The sequence below is a fragment of the Trichosurus vulpecula genome, chromosome 7, assembly GCF_011100635.1.
Source record: "Trichosurus vulpecula isolate mTriVul1 chromosome 7, mTriVul1.pri, whole genome shotgun sequence".
Lineage (NCBI taxonomy): Eukaryota > Metazoa > Chordata > Mammalia > Diprotodontia > Phalangeridae > Trichosurus > Trichosurus vulpecula.
Window position 1 is genome coordinate 85431340 of NC_050579.1, and position 16092 is coordinate 85447431.

General features: G+C 35.1%; 1 protein-coding gene across 18 annotated transcripts in view; it reads right to left on the reverse strand.

The window, feature by feature from the left end:
- Window positions 1-1977: 1977 nt before the first annotated feature.
- The window catches only part of AFDN (afadin, adherens junction formation factor), a 169763-nt gene continuing 155648 nt past the window's right edge, over window positions 1978-16092 (reverse strand). For 7 of the 18 annotated variants that reach the window (XM_036768936.1, XM_036768934.1, XM_036768940.1 and 4 more), the window contains 4 exons: window positions 12370-12498; window positions 8551-9070; window positions 5461-5545; window positions 1978-4285 (listed from right to left, as the gene is read on the reverse strand). In XM_036768936.1, coding sequence (XP_036624831.1) covers window positions 4132-4285; window positions 5461-5545; window positions 8551-9070; window positions 12370-12498 — 888 coding nt within the window. In that variant the 3' untranslated portion in view covers window positions 1978-4131. Of the gene's footprint in view, window positions 4286-5460; window positions 5546-8550; window positions 9071-12369; window positions 12505-16092 lie in introns of all 18 variants that reach the window. The other 11 variants (XM_036768947.1, XM_036768946.1, XM_036768941.1 and 8 more) reach the window with 5 other exon arrangements.

Genomic DNA, 16092 nt, shown 5'->3' on the forward strand with positions numbered 1-16092 from the left:
GAAAACCAAAACATATAGCCAGAAGAAGTCAACAAAGTCAAAGAGTGTACAACAAAAGCCTCCAAGAAAAACATGAACTGGTCTCAGGCCATGCAAGAGCTCAAAAAGGATTTGGAAAAGTTAGAGAAGTAGAGGAAAAAATGGGAAGAGAAATAAGAACGATGTGAGAAAACCATGAAAAACAAGTCAATGACTTGCCAAAGGAGACCCCCAAAAAAACATTGAAAAAAATACTGAAGAAAACACCTTAAAAAATAGACTAACTCAAATGGCAAAAGAGCTCCAAAAAGCCAATGAGGAGAAGAATACCTTGAAAGGCAGAATTACCCAAATGGAAAAGGAGGTCCAAAAGACCACTGAAGAAAACACTACCTTAAAAATTAGACTGGAGCAAGTGGAAACTAATGACTTTATGAGAAATCAAGATATTATAAAACAGAACCAAAGGAAGGAAAAAGTGGAAGACAATGTGAAACACCTCATTGGAAAAACCACTGACCTGAAAAATAGATCCAGGAGAGATAATTATTGGACTACCTGAAAGCCATGATCAAAAAAAAGAGCCTAGATACCATCTTTCAAGAAATTATCAAGGAGAACTGCCCTGATATTCTAGAGCCAGAGGGCAAAATAGAAATTGAAAGAATCCACAGATCACCTCCTCAAAAAGATCCCAAAAAGAAAACTCCTAGTAATATTGTCGCCAAATTCCAGAGCTCCCAGGTCAAGGAGAAAATACTGCAAGCAGCCAGAAACAATTTGAGTATTGTGGAAAAACAATTAGGATAACACAGGATCTAGCAGCTTCCACATTAAGGGATCGAAAGGCTTGGAACACAATATTCTGGAGGTCAATGGAGCTAGGATTAAAACCAAGAATCACCTGCCCAGCAAAACTGAGTATCATGCTCCAAGGCAAAATATGGACTTTCAAGCTTTCTCAGTGAAAAGACCAGAGCTGAATAGAAAATTTGACTTTCAAACACAAGAATCAAGAGAAGCATGAAAAGGTAAACAAGAAAGAGAAATCATAAAGGACTTAAGGTTGAACTGTTTTGCTTACATTCCTACATGGAAAGATGATTTATATGATTCATGAGAACCTCAGTATCATAGTAGCTGAAAGGAATATACATATACATATATATGCAAGTGTGTGTGTGTGTGTGTGTGTGTGTGTGTGTATATATATATATGTATGTATGGGATGGGAGGGAAGGGGAGCGGGATGACAGAAGGGAGGGCTGACTGGGGAATGGGGCAACCAGAATATACGCCATCTTGGAGTGGGCAGGAGGGTAGAAATGGGGAGAAAATTTGTAATTTAAACTCTTGTGAAAATCAATGCTGAAAACTAAATATATTAAATAAATTAAATAAAATTAAAAAAAAGAATTTTTAAGCAAAGTAGAAAAAAGAAGTGCAACTCAGGTTTTATGGGAGAGGTGTTTTGTCACATAACTGTCATTATGCCTTTTCAACAAAAGGAGTAACTGTCATATGCCTTTTCAATAAATATCTCCGTTCTGAGCTTAAAAAAATAGAACAGAGAATCCAGAAAAAGCCAATTCTTTTAAGTAATTTCATCCTTATATTTAATTATTTGTAATGTTTTCTCTCGCCCTCCACCTTGCCCTCCCTTGCTACTTCCTGAAAAATACGGGCTCTTTATCCCTGTATCCTCAGGGTTTCTCATAGTAGGTCACATTTCCGGCGTTTAACTGAATCATGACCAAATCACAGCCTGTCTGGGACTCAGTTTACTCATTTTAAAATGGAAATTTGCCCATAGTATTTATACCACAGAGTTATTGTGAGGACTAAAAGAAATATATTATGTAGAATGCTTTTTATACACAAATATTAGCTATTACTACATCCTGTGGCAGCACTTAGTATTCTGCAACAAAATGCCAAAAGGACTTTTTTTGGGAATATAAACTCTAAGTAGGATCTAAATTTAATAAAATACGACACTTAAATACATACAAAGTTTATTAAAAATAGTTTGTAAGTGAAATACAGTAGAAATGGGAAACTACAGCAGTTTTGATGCTTTTTTCATGATAATGCATAAACAATTATGAAAAGCACTTTTACATATATATATTCACATTTTATTTGAATGCCCAATGATGGCCAAATCCACTTTTGATTAAAGCATGTTATGGTTCCTAGATACATACATACTTACATATAACTTTATTATTATATTGTAGTATGTATAAATAGACATTTATATGGTGGTTTTGTTGTTATTTGCACTAATCTTTGTTTTAGGTACTGGGAGGAAAAATGTTAATTCATCCATAGCATTAATTTTTCCTTAAAGAAAAGTGCTGAATTTTTAGTCATTGTTAGGCTGCTAGTGTTCTCAAGATATTTGGGAGGGGCTTGCTTTTCCTGATTTTTCAGACAGGATAAGCATGCAAATCCTTCATAAACACTTTGAACCAGCTTACTTTCATACTTCATATTGAACAGCTGAAATGGCAAAAGCACACTTTAAAATAAGAAACTGGAAGATGTAAAAAATATTTACACCCAAATTTTTCATTCATTTTCATTTATCATACAACTCTTATTAAAAGCGATTAATTTTCTAAGGCAGTGAAAATCCCTACCCTTTAAATATGGAAGTGTGCATTTTCCCCTAATATATATTTATAAGAGAACAATATGGTACAGAAAAATCATGTAAAACCCACAACAGGGTTTTGTCATATAGAAAATTTGTTTGGAATTACAATATATATCATTTTTAACATCACACATTGAAAAAAAAAACTTATCCCCACCATCAGCCATATATCCCATAGCTGAAGAAATGACAGTGATGAAATACAGTAACAATTTAAAATTAAATAAGGATATCATAGTGTGAAAAAATAGCTTGAACTGCCAAGATGTGTCTTACTGTTTTTACAGTACATAAAATAATGTAATAGGATACTACAGGTGTCAGACATGAAGACAACTTACTTAAAATTTCTTCCTTCTCAGTATATGTGATGGTTTTCTAGAAACACAAAATAAATCCATTTCATTTACATAATTTTTATTCTTCCAACAACAGGTGGTATTTGAAATTTTACAATTTAATCTTCCCTTCTTCTCGTTCACTTTATTCCTAGACACAGGAAGCATGCTGATGATATATCCTGTGGGGCATTTACTTAAAAACTTAAAAATTTTGGTCCTAAGCTATGAGAACACCATGACAGCAACTTACTATCTCTTCCTTCTTATTCTAAAACTATTCTGACATTAAAAAAAAATAAAGCTAAAAACAAAATATTCCAAGTGACTATCTCTATAACTTCCTTATTTCTGGATTTTACTTGTAAACAAATACTTTGTATACACCAGGGGGCATTTGCTTTGACATGAGGTGGAATGATTTTTCAGGTGTGCATTCATTTCGCTTAAAATAACTAAGTCAAAATTGCTTTATTTTAAATTACTATACAGAGAATAAAGACTATTTAGGGCCAAGGGGGCCCCAGTTAGTGTCCTTTAGATACACCCAAGAGGATATGCTGGGCAGCAGCTGATAAATAGTATGTGATATACATTAAACACTAGTATGTTATCTCTTTTGAGATAAAATCAAATCACAGACAAACTCTCCTGTAAAACAATGTATAAGCCTCGACAGATAGTGCACAGAATAATTGGGGCAGTTCAAGCTATCTTCTCTCTCCCTCTGCTCAGCAGCTAAAACAAAGTGTTGTGAAAGACCAAGAAAAAAACTTCTCCAACATATGCTACATTTTCAGTTACAGAAGAGGGTAGAGTGAAGAATTATTCCCTCTTTAAAAAGAAAAAAGAGACAGTTACCTTCATGTGATTCATATCATTAAAATATAATTTTACAGTGCTTTTACAGTATAAACCACAGGGTTCTTGGTAAATAATCAATCTTCCATGTATTGCAACATCTCTAATCCTCAATTAACAGTTTAAGAAACAGAGGAATCACAAAATTAATTTACAAAAACCAAGACTCCTCTCCTTCCTCTTTTGTCCTCCTTCCCATTCCTGTAAATCCTTTATACTTGGAGAACTTCCAGCTAAATCCAGTAAGGTGCCTGCCTCCCCCCTCTCCCCTCTATCTCCTTTTCTCTTCTCTTATTTTGTATTCAGTTCATTTTCCAGTTCTGTTAATTTCCTAGAAGCCTTTACTTTATTGGATACATCTTGGCCCTGAGAAAAGAGACGCTGACGCTCCTTGAAAGTCAAATTTTCAGGGGCTCCAGAAACTCCAGGTAAATCTGCATCTTGGCTAAAAGGGAAGAAAAATAATATTAAACCTCAGGTACCACTTATCAAAATGATTCAGTTCCTAATACTACTGGTAAGAATTTAAATTCTGGGAGACCAAGTGGAATTTCAAGGAGGCAGAATTTTGATTTTTATTGCAAAGTAAATAGCTCTTCAGTGTGGAAATGATCCTAACAAAGGCTGCTTGGCTGTACTTAAGGCCACAAAAAGAAAAAGACAGAAAGGTATGTTTTATTGCTATCACTTTTTCACTCCAGTCTCAAAGTAAATCTGAGCTACATGTGGAATTTTTCTTCGAATATGTCAAGTAACTAATTTTTAACAACTAGGTAAGCTCTGCAAGGTTAACAGGCTTAACCGAAGGGACATTATATATTAGACATGACTTATAACATCCCAAAAGACCTCTGAGTGAATTTCTAAGAAGCCCCATTCTATAGGGATACTATTTATGACTTCCCTGATTAAATTTAGGCACACCTATCTCACCCTTCGGTATGCTTACAAGAGCCTGGCTCTAAGGAGAAAATGTTATTCCAGATCTGTTAAAGCCCTGCAGAACCTAGTCCCTTCCTATCTCTGCAGTCTTCTTAGAGCTTATTCTCACCTCCACATACTCTGCCATGCAAGGACACTGGCCATTTCCCTGTTTGCTCCTCATACTCTCTCCCACCTCTCTCCACAGCATGGCTTTCTTGGCTCCCTTTAAGTCTCAGCTAAGGTTTCACTTTCTGCCAAGAAGCCTTTCCCTGTCCTCCTCAATCCTAATTGTTTCCTGATAAGTCTATCCCCAATTCAATCTGTCCATACAGCTTCTTTGCATACAATTACTCAATACTGTCTCCCCCACTTGACTGTGAGCCCCTTGAGAGTTGGGGGGTTGCTACCTTTATTTGCATCCCCACTTAATTTAGCCTCATATCTGGCCCATAATAGGCACTTGACAATGACATCAATGCTACCTGTTTTTCTATCTGTACACATCAGGGGTGATCTGATCTCGATCATAACTAGTTACCGTCCTCTGGCGTAAATGGAGAGAACTATCATTGGATAACAGAATCAATGATACAGCTTCAATTTCAGTCAGCTTTACAAAAATTGAGGGAGAGAATTTCAAGGACATACTCAATGTCACAGAAGAGTTCCCTTTTTGGAAAAACTAACACCATATACCTTTTAGATCGTTTCTCTCTTGGATCCCTGTAAACCTCATGGGCACCAACAACTGCTCCAGTAGATCCAGTGTAAGAGTTTGGTCCTTTTGCAAATGAACACAGAGAGAGAGATAAATAAACACATATATGACAGGGTTAAGAAATATGCCAAAAATGTATTTTTATGATAAAGATGCAATGCCTCAGAAATAACCAGATCTTGGAATTACTGAACAAAAAGGGGGCCTATGGACATGGCCCATTTGAATAATCCATTGAACATGATTTGCAAATTTACATATTCTGGTGATGTGAGCAATCAAAGTACTACACCCAAAAAGTTCTCCTAAAAATTAACTTTGGCTATATGTGAGAAGCAATTGCATATATTTATAATTGTGGTATTAAGTGCAGGCCAGTAAGTTCTTAATAGTTACACTTATAAAGGGCTTTGACCCCTTCAATTAAAGGAATATATGCATGCACGTAAATATTATTCACTCTACAATACACATATGGAAACTGGAAAAAAAATTTACATGTGACTTTCCTTAAATGTTATTGAGTGGAAAATCAACAAAAGCTAACAGAAATGTCCCTGATTGAGAGGAGTTTTCTTCCCAAGTATCTATCCATAGGTTAAAAAAATTAAAAAAAAATAAACAACCTGTTTAAATACTGTGATTTCAAATCGTTGCTTGAATGTGTGTGCAAAAATGGATAAATTTTAATATGCATCTCCTACTTAAAAAAAAAAAAGACTGGTTTGTCAGAACATTCATTCGTTATTCTTATCCAATGTATTTTGAGGGGGAAAAATTCAGTCCTTCCATTATTACCGGTTTTTCAGCACTGCATCTTTATTTCTGATTTAGTAAAGTTCACTTGGAATTACTGGGTAGCAAATCATCCTCATCAAAGACCCAAAAGACTAAACACTGACTCAGCTCAATTTCAAATGCTGTATTTTCAAAACCAATGAAGGTCAAGGATCTCACATTTTAACAAGTTGTTAGAAATACTATGCCAATATCGCCTTTCCAATTTGTTTCAACTAAGTAACTTCTTTTTCAGAATATTGTGTTATATCTTGTGAGCCTTGATTGAGAAGCAATGTTGGTTTCCTCCACTGCTAGAAATGTCAATTCTTCAATATTTTCAGCTTTTATGTTAATAACAACACATTTCATGTTCTAAGGTGAACATACAAAGTAATTCTGTATTTGGCACAAATTAATTTATAGAGCTAATAATCACAATCAATAAAATCGGAAGTTAAGTTCTCAGTTGTTATGCTGGAATACCCCTTTACACATCCTCATTCTGCAAACTATTCAGTGGAAGGAACCAAGTGCAAACAGCAGAAGCGTGCGTTGGCAAAGTGAGCGCAAATAACAGACAGCACAGCTGCAGAAATCTGCAACATGACATTAGTGAGATGGAGAGGTGAGATGGAGAGGTGACAAGGTAGGTGCACAAGGAGTTCTGCGATTGGGGCAAGCGACTGTACTTTACGAAGGGAGTCTTCAGAGAAGCTCGAGCAATCAGATGCAGGACATAACCTGCGCCTCTGTGATATTTTAAGTGTGAAATAAAATAAAGATTAGTGGTATGACTAAAAGCTACGAGGATTAAAAGGAGAAATCTAACTACAATATTCCTTAAGTGGTACCAAAACTCCAAATTAATATGTGGTGTTAATAAAATAGTCACAATTTTGTTTGTAATTTGATGAATCTAGTGTTTTTATTTAAAATATCATTTGTGTGTCATCTCTCTATATAATATATACATGCTAGGGGTTAAGAACTTAAAAAATCCACAAGGAGATTTATTTCAAATACTTGAAATGCCTGAAAATTAATTTTGATTACATTCTGAATCCTCAGGTAGGATACAAGTACCAATCTGAAAAACTGAGGATAAATTTTTCCAAGACTGGTTTACATTAGTAGAAGCCACAGTTATAATGAATTAAATGAACTACGTCTGAGGTAATTAAAAACAGAAACATATTTCTTAATTTTGAAGTTAATGCTTTGGCTTCATATTGGGTTTCAATGCATTACGCTGTTCAGAAAAATCTCATAAAACTCACTGAATACATGAAAAATTTTTTATATCTAAGAAAATTTATCATTAGAATCCCAATTTCCTTTAAGGTAGTAAAACCAGGCTAAACAGCTGATGTCTGACTCTTTCAGACTGAAGTTCTATTTTGAATACAAAACATTTAAAATTTTCCTCTAACCTTTGTGCTTGTGTGTAGGAGAGCTTACAAGTCTTGGTACAGTCAGAAGTATCGTAGCGATCTACAGTCAACTACAAGGGTTATAATAAATGCAACTATATCTCTAGTAAGATCTTGTGATCATTGCTGCCATGTACTAAGAATACAAAGATAAGAATCAAAAAAGAGGTAAATTAGGGAAGAGACTAGATGAAAGAAAAGCATCAATGAGAGAGGGGTTTTCTGACCCCACCATGAAGCAGCCTGCATTAGTGTTGGGATAGACTGCTGGTCTACCTAGCTAACAAAGTGCTCTCTCCCTACGCCCAGGAAATCTCAAGGCACCATTTTATGCACCATTTTCAAAAGCAAAAAAGAGTCACTGGAAGGCCTAATGCACCCAGAATGAAGAGTCCTTCTGCCTTGAGTGAAGTAATGAAAAGCTTAATACAAGTGCCTGTAATACTGGCAAACAGTGTATCTTTATGTCACCAAAATGCATGAAAAAGGTGCTCATTTCACCAAATATCAAGATTATTTAAAGAAGTAGAGAATGAAAGCCAAGACCAACAGTACTTCAAACAGATTATGGAGTAATTGAGAAGGATTGATTGTTTTCATTTGATCAAAGATGTGAATTTTTAAAGTATAAAAGGAACTGGATAGAATTTGAACATTTAAAAAAGAAAAATTCACACAGACATTACATTTGAAGTTAGAAGGAGATCACCATGCTGAGACCAGTGATCAGGTGAAATCAAAATCACAAAATAAGTGATCATCTATATCTACAGTATCACAGTGCAAAGTATGCAGAGAGATGCCAAATATGTAGAAAGGAAAAAGATTTGATTGTTCAGTTTTGTTTCTTATCTCTACCTTTTGAGCTGCTGGGATGGTAGAAACTCGGTTTTTTTGGTGGGGGAGGGGGCTGGCCTGTTTTGTAAGCAGTACTGTTGGCATTGACCGAGGGTGGCTGGAATGAGTTGGAAAGATAGATGCCATCGGAGACTGGGCGCGGCTGACAGGAGGGCTGCTGCGGTTTAAGGGCGGCAGGAGGGAAGTCCCCATAAGATTTTCTCGTGCAGGAGTACTTATCCTGACCTGCTAGACTGGAGTTCTCCTCCTCCTCCTCCTCCTCATCATTGTATGCAACAAACTTGGCAGTGTATACCGTGTCAGGGGAGAGGACCTGTGTTTTGAGGTAAGAGGTGTTTCGTTGAGGTGGGGGAGGAGGAGCATTAGATGAAGGGGGTGGGGGTGGGAGTTCATAGTCCCGTGGAAGTGGCGGTCTGTACAGACCAGGCTCATCAGGCTCCAGCAGCCTCCGCTCCGCCTCGTCATGCTGTCGGCGCCTTTCAGCTTCCAAACGGTTGTAATACCCTTCTTCCTGTCGCCTCTGTGGGCGGGAATAAACAAAGGTGGAAAGATCAGACAAGGAAGAAACATGAAGCAGACCCAACTATGGCAGAACAGGGGATTTTCTGAACCATCCAAAACCATTCTACAACCATGCTGGATCCATTTATAATGTAAAACAACACATCAACTATAAAAATGTTCAGATCATCCTGGAGATCTTGTTCTCTGAAATAAGAAAGCTTCTGCATTTCTGGTTTAGTTACAATCCTGCCTGACAGGATAGGGAGGCCTGGAAGACCCATCACAGTCACAGCTAGCCCAATCTATGATTATTCCATCACTTTTGCTTTTCTATTCATTTGCAAGAGACCATTTCTAACTAAAGCATGAATATTAACTTACCTGCTGTTGTAAATACTTAAAAAAAAAAACCCAAACAACCTGGGGGAAAAAAAAAGCCTATAAATAGGCTATATAGTTAGGGTTCTAATAAATGACATTTTAAGAAGTATTGACTTCTAAGCTATTTTTATAAGATATTTTCCATGAAGCCCAAGTAAATTCAGATTTATAACTATTCTTTGAAAATACATTTCTTAAAACTTAATTATCTAGCTTACCTCCTGTTTTTCAAAGGGTATTTAATAGAAAAATGTGAATTGAAAAGGCAATTTCTCCCAGGTAAGCAACACATGCTTTCCACAGTTCTTAATTCATATTTCAAAACTTAACATGCTCCCTAATAGACAGACAATGAAAGTTAGGCATTAATAGCAACAGGAACAAGAAATTTGAATGTTGACACACATGATACATTTTTGACATACATCTGCACAGACTGTAATTGACAGTGTGTGTTAATGAAATTAGCTATTTTCACAATTAAAAATATAATAGCACATTTTCTTAAAGATTGACAAAAGCTTCAAAGAAGGTGAAGGTGAAATAAGGAAGACGTGTTGAGATTATTTTTGAAACAAAAGCTGTATCCTTAGCTTGGAAAACTTTTCAGTACTAAATATTGGAAAAACAAACATTTTCCAAACTCATTTTTACCAAAGACTCCTAAGTTTTGGGGTTCTTTTGACATGAGAATAAAATTTATAGCTCCATTTTTTGCCTGTTTCTTCTCCTTTCATGGCACAGAAAAATGCTTCAATTTCTAAATATATTTAAGTTCTGGATAGATTATCTGTCAATCTCTGATGTTCCCTTTAATACAACATCTTCTCATTCCTAATAAACAACAGTTATCTTCAGGAGCTAACAGATTCATGTTGAGGAAATAATGCAGTGAAGATATTTTATCTTATCCTCATATGGCAAAATATTCCTAGAGAAATCATCAAATGCAGTGTCATACCTATACACGTTATGCAATCACTAAGTAAGCCAGTTTGCTGCCTGCCAATACTAGGCTGTTCCCACAGCATTCAAAAGGGAACTCAGTATGATTCACTAGCTGCCATCTTTTACTTAACCAAGATTTTTTAGGTTAATTTCTAGCAAAATTCCAGTTATTTTTTGAGATACAATATCTCACAAGCAGATATAATTGTATGACACAAGAAAACTTTATTCTAACCAACAAATAACAATCTTCTTCTATAACAAAGCAAAGCCATTGATTTTGGACAACCTCAGTATAACACACTTCCAACTCCCAGTTTCACTGACCCATCACCAAATATAGCAGTAGTTGCTTAAATACAATTGCAGTCAACATATTTAGGGAAGTTTGAGGATGTATATTCAAAATCAAAGCCAAAGTCCTGCTCAACGTAATTTCTCCTACTGCTTCCTCTCTGATTGTGTGATATTCTGATGCTAAAACTACAGACTATCATTTGGCAAATGTCTAGGCTATTACAACTTTGTACCTAAAGCAGATGAAGCTCTTGGTAGTTGTACAGGTTTTACTGAAGGTTTTTTTTTTTTTTTGAGTCTTGAAGAATACAAGATAGTCGAGTTAGCACTGAACTGAAAAAGTTCAATCCTTAAAAACAGCCAGAAAAGGGAATTCCATGGATTAGCATAAGACCACAAAATATCCAGAATGTTGACTGGTTCTGGTTTTGCCAGTCTTAATTCCTTTGGTCTGTAGTTCTTATAATGACCATCAGTTTCCATTTACAAATATAAATTGATTATAGTCAGAACTAATCTTGAATGCTGGATCTTTTTGAGAATATCCCACAAGCTGTTTGGATCCACTGCAAAGCACTTATCATAAAGGTTAAGAGAGAGTAAAGGCCTATAACAGACATGAATCATCTATTGCAATACACAGGTATGGTTCCTTATGGTATTTTCTCCAACTCTCTTTTAAATGAATGCTCCAATGATTTTATTTTTTGACTGCTTCATGTTTTAAGAGATTCCATTTTGACCAAATATTTCCTGAGAATTACTTTATTTTGTATTTCCTACTAATATACTTCATTGAACTAATGAAGAAATGGTGAATGATCATAGATAGAGTTTTCCTCATACGAAGTTGTGAGAATCAGAGGCTTCTTAGAAGGAAAGAGACAGAGAAAACAGCTTCTCCAAAATCACATACAGCAACAAGCAGTGATCTCAGAACAAACCAAACAGTGCAAAACGTGGTGGGGTTAGAACTTCTCTTACATCAAAGGGCCTCGGCAAAAGGAAGATATACTTAGTATTTTAATATTAAGCTCACTCAAAAGAGCACAAGATGCAAAGAAACCAAGATCTGGACAATGTGAGATTCCCATTTCCTGAGAATATCTGCTAAAATTCTTTGCTACTTCAAAATGTAATTCAAAGGAAGGGGTTTGCTTGAGTGAAACAGCTACCATTTGGAAATCAACAAATACTTTTTTTTTTTGGAGCAGATTAAGCAGGTTAACATTCTAAAATTAAATCTTCCTCTTTCAATTTTGTCATTGTTCTGTTTCGAATAGAATAAGATCTCCAGCACTGAGTTAACTTAGTAAATTAAACTTTTTCATGTTCAATAAATAAAAATGAACAAGTATCACCATAACAACAACATGCTACTAGTGTCAGATATGGGTTATAAGCCCAGGTTAAATGGATTCTTTAGACAGAGGCCCCTTGCTGAACAGATCAAGTATTGAGTTCAAGCGCTTGAGAGAGATAAAGGAGCTTGGAGACAAAGTTCAGAAGAGAGGTAGGTGGAGCCAGACTGGGTTAAAGTTTGTGGTCCGATAATAAAAGTTGGGCATCCAGGCCCTGTTTTTGTCATGTGCATCTTAGGGACATGTAATTTCTATCTCCCCGTGCCCAAGCCAAACACTTATGTTTGGGCTAAGTTGATAATTCTAGCCGCCCTCAGAGGACCATGACCTTTTCTTCAGCATCTCGCTTGGCTCGCTCCTCCTCCTGGCGCCGACGATCTTCTTCCTGTCTGGCCCTGTCTTCTGCTTCCCGTTTACGTATCTCTTCTAACTGTTGTTGCCGTCTGCGTTCTTCATCCTGTAACTAACAAAGATTTGACTTTAATTTGTGTGAAAACAACTGCTTTAGGAGAAGAGATATAAGAAAGCCCACAACTGAGACATATCACATATACATACAAAAGTCGGAAAAGACATACCAGATTAAAATCAGTGAGGCAGGACAGCCACAGTAAATAATTTTAGATAATTTCAAATAATACCTGAAACTTTATTCTCATAATCACAAATTTTCTTGCATTTAATTCTGCCAATAGAAAAATCAACAGCAGTAAGGAAGAAAATGATAAAAAATTTCTTATCGCATTAAATGAGTACTCAAGAGGTTAAAAAGTGACTTCCCCAAGCTCAAATCAAGTTGGGTAACATAGAGCTTAACTAAGAAAACAAGTTGCATGACTGCTATTCTAATGCTCTAAATAATGATACTGTTCAGCAATTCATTACTGAATAAGGGGTGTCTCAAAATTTTTTGAGATACTTCAATTTTTTTATTTATTAAGAAATTATGCAAGAACCTAAAAATAGACTGTAAAAATTTTAAGTGGTATGGTATAACAGAAAAACAATTAACAGTAACAATGAATTTAGAATAAGAAGTCTTTGTAATCTAAGCCTTGTCCCTTACTAGGTGTGTGACCATGGGCAACTCATGTGGCCTCTCTGGGTTTGCTCCCTTCTCTGTAAAGTGAGGGAGGGAGTTGGGCTAAATAATCTCTAAGGTCCCTTTCACCTCTAAAACTTTATGATCTTAGGATAACCTTACTGAGGTTATGTATCATGTCTCTCTCTCTCCCCCCCCCCACGTACAAGTTGCTTTCCAATCTCGTGAATGTAATACATTTTAAAAGCCCAATTAAACATGCTATTTTGCAAAGCCCAATAAATGATGGGAAATCAAATAGCTATTTTTCCTCCTACTACTATTTAAATATTTATTTTTTCTTTTGTCAAATGGTAAACTGGTTTATATTGAGATCCACATTAAGACTAATGTGAATGTATGTGTCATTCACTATGCCATATGGAATGCATGCATTTTCATAAGGTGTGACAGAGAATTTCCATAAATCAAATCTGGTTTCTCCAATGATCTCCACTCTTTTCCAGCTATGTGATCACACCCTTTGCCCCAAATGTCTTTTTAATACTACATAAATTTTAGTCTTCTGTCACACTCTTCAGAAGAAATTGTTAAAGAATTTTGGTCCTCTCCCTTTACAGATTAGTCGAGGCATAGACAACAGATGACTGAATTCAAGATTATATTTCCTTGAACTTGAGGCTTCAGGACGTATGAAATAAATTAACTTTGTTATATAAATACACACACATATACATACATATGCGTATGCATACACATACATATACACATACATAAATAAAAATAATGTATGTGTGCATATGTAATTATAAATAACATGTTTATATATGTATATATCATATACATACACACATATACACATTCACACAAACTATATATGTAGTTTAAAATGATGTCAATATTTATAGCATAATATAAAAGTTAAAGGGACCTTTTTAAGGTCATCCAGCCCAAATCTCTTTTTTACAAGCTAAGGAAACTGAGCCCCAGAGAGTTAAAAAGATATGTGAACCTACTTTCATTTTTGCAACAAGTTTGCAGATAGTTGGATATGGTCGATTATTTTGTATTAAACTTGAGGTGTGGTATCTAACCACTTAGTTCTGTAATACTAAAATATATAAAGGAATGTTCAAATATTATTCAATTATTAGATTATAGAAATAGCAAGAAGAAAAATATCTTCATTTTAATTTCAACAGATTGAAGGAATTTTAAAAGATGTAAAGTTGTTAGCATTAACGTTAGTAAACCATTGGTTTAACAGTCCTTTTAACGGTAGTGAAGTTTTGATACTTAGTGAAACACTACAATGCTAAAACTGCCATTAAACTATCAGTTAGTTACTAATGAAACTGTTAATAATAAAATTTTAAATTTCAACTTCCAGATATGTAATATTAGAAAAAAAATCTTCATCCTTTACTGGGATCTGGCTGAAAATACTTTAAAAAGGAGAGGAATAAATTAACCTTTAACATAGTTTTTTTACATTTTAATTCTAACAGATCATGGTAATGTGATAGTTTCCATCAATGATGCCAATTAAAACCTATTCACTCCTACATGTTCTGTGTGACATTTTCCATTTCTTCCCCAAAAACTCATCACAAGGGTAGTATTCAACCAAAATGTTGAAGCCATTCCTCAAAACTGCCCTTGAATATCAGCACCACCTCATTCTAAGATCAGCGATAATAAAACCAATCTTATTCAAAACACTGAATTAAATGATTATACCTTTTCCTAATCTCAGACAAAAATGAGTACCAGAGAGTAGATGACAATAGCTCATGATAATACCTCAGTGTTAGCTAAACATGGACCTGAAAACTATTAGGAAAACTTGACTTTTCAGTTCTCACAATGTGAGTCTATGATTAAGCACTGTTGAAAACTTAGAGAACAGAATGATTAGTAACCTTGGTCTTTGGGACTTAAGTAGATAAGTATCTTTATCGAAAAGGCTAGGTGAATATGGTAACTTTTATGAGGAACTCTGTCCTCAAACAGTGCGGAAATCCTAATTAAAAGAAAGTTACTAAATCAGTTATCAATGGTACTAAAAATGCAGGAAAAGGAGGGAATTTTATGAGAAAAATGAAAAGGTGTTCCATTATTAAAAGATTATTATAATTGTTCCTGAGAATATTTAGAGATATTATATGATTAAGTTAATTTTAAAAATCATAGTTAGCTTATTTTTCAATGAAGAATAAAAGCCATATTGATAATTTGGGTTTGAAAGCATCACATATTCTTTGCCATCTAACCAGTCTCTAGAGGTGATATACTATTAGAAAAAAAAGATTTAGCTCAAAAAATATATACTGGTTAACACTGGTCTCAAATATTCAAAACAAAACAAAAAAAGGTCATTTGATGGAGCAAGTGGGAGAGGAGAAGGGAAGACATAGAGGGTCCTGTGATTTCATTAGCATAGTAAATTCCCAGTATGGAGACCCCTTCCAGGCACATTAGCAACTTGTCTACAAATTATAGTCTTGTTGATTGTCTGGGACACTGAGCAGCTAAGTCACTTCTCCCTGGGTATAACAGGCAAGAAAAGGTATTTTTGAGGTCTTTAATCTAAATAAATGGTATCTTATATGAGTGGTGTCAAATTCCAATAGAAACACTAAAACCTACCTATAGGGCTGCATCATGACTTAGGAAGTCACATATTAATATTATCTATGTTCTACTGCATTGTAATTTATTTTGTTAAATATTTTTTAATTACATTTTAATATGGATTAGCTCACACTCAGGAGTGCTGCTTGTATCACTGCTGAGCTTGTGGATAGAAGACAAGGCTTCCTTTTTTCCCATGTGAAAATTTGGTGTCTCGTAGATTTTAAAAGAGACAAATACCGAAAAGTTTATTTTGTCACAAATCTTCAGTACATTAGGCTGGGAAACTATTGTTCTCTTCTTAGCCCAAGGCAGCCAAGAGAGAAGAAACTGGCCAACAGAACCAAACTGATCTTGAATACTCCCTCACTATGA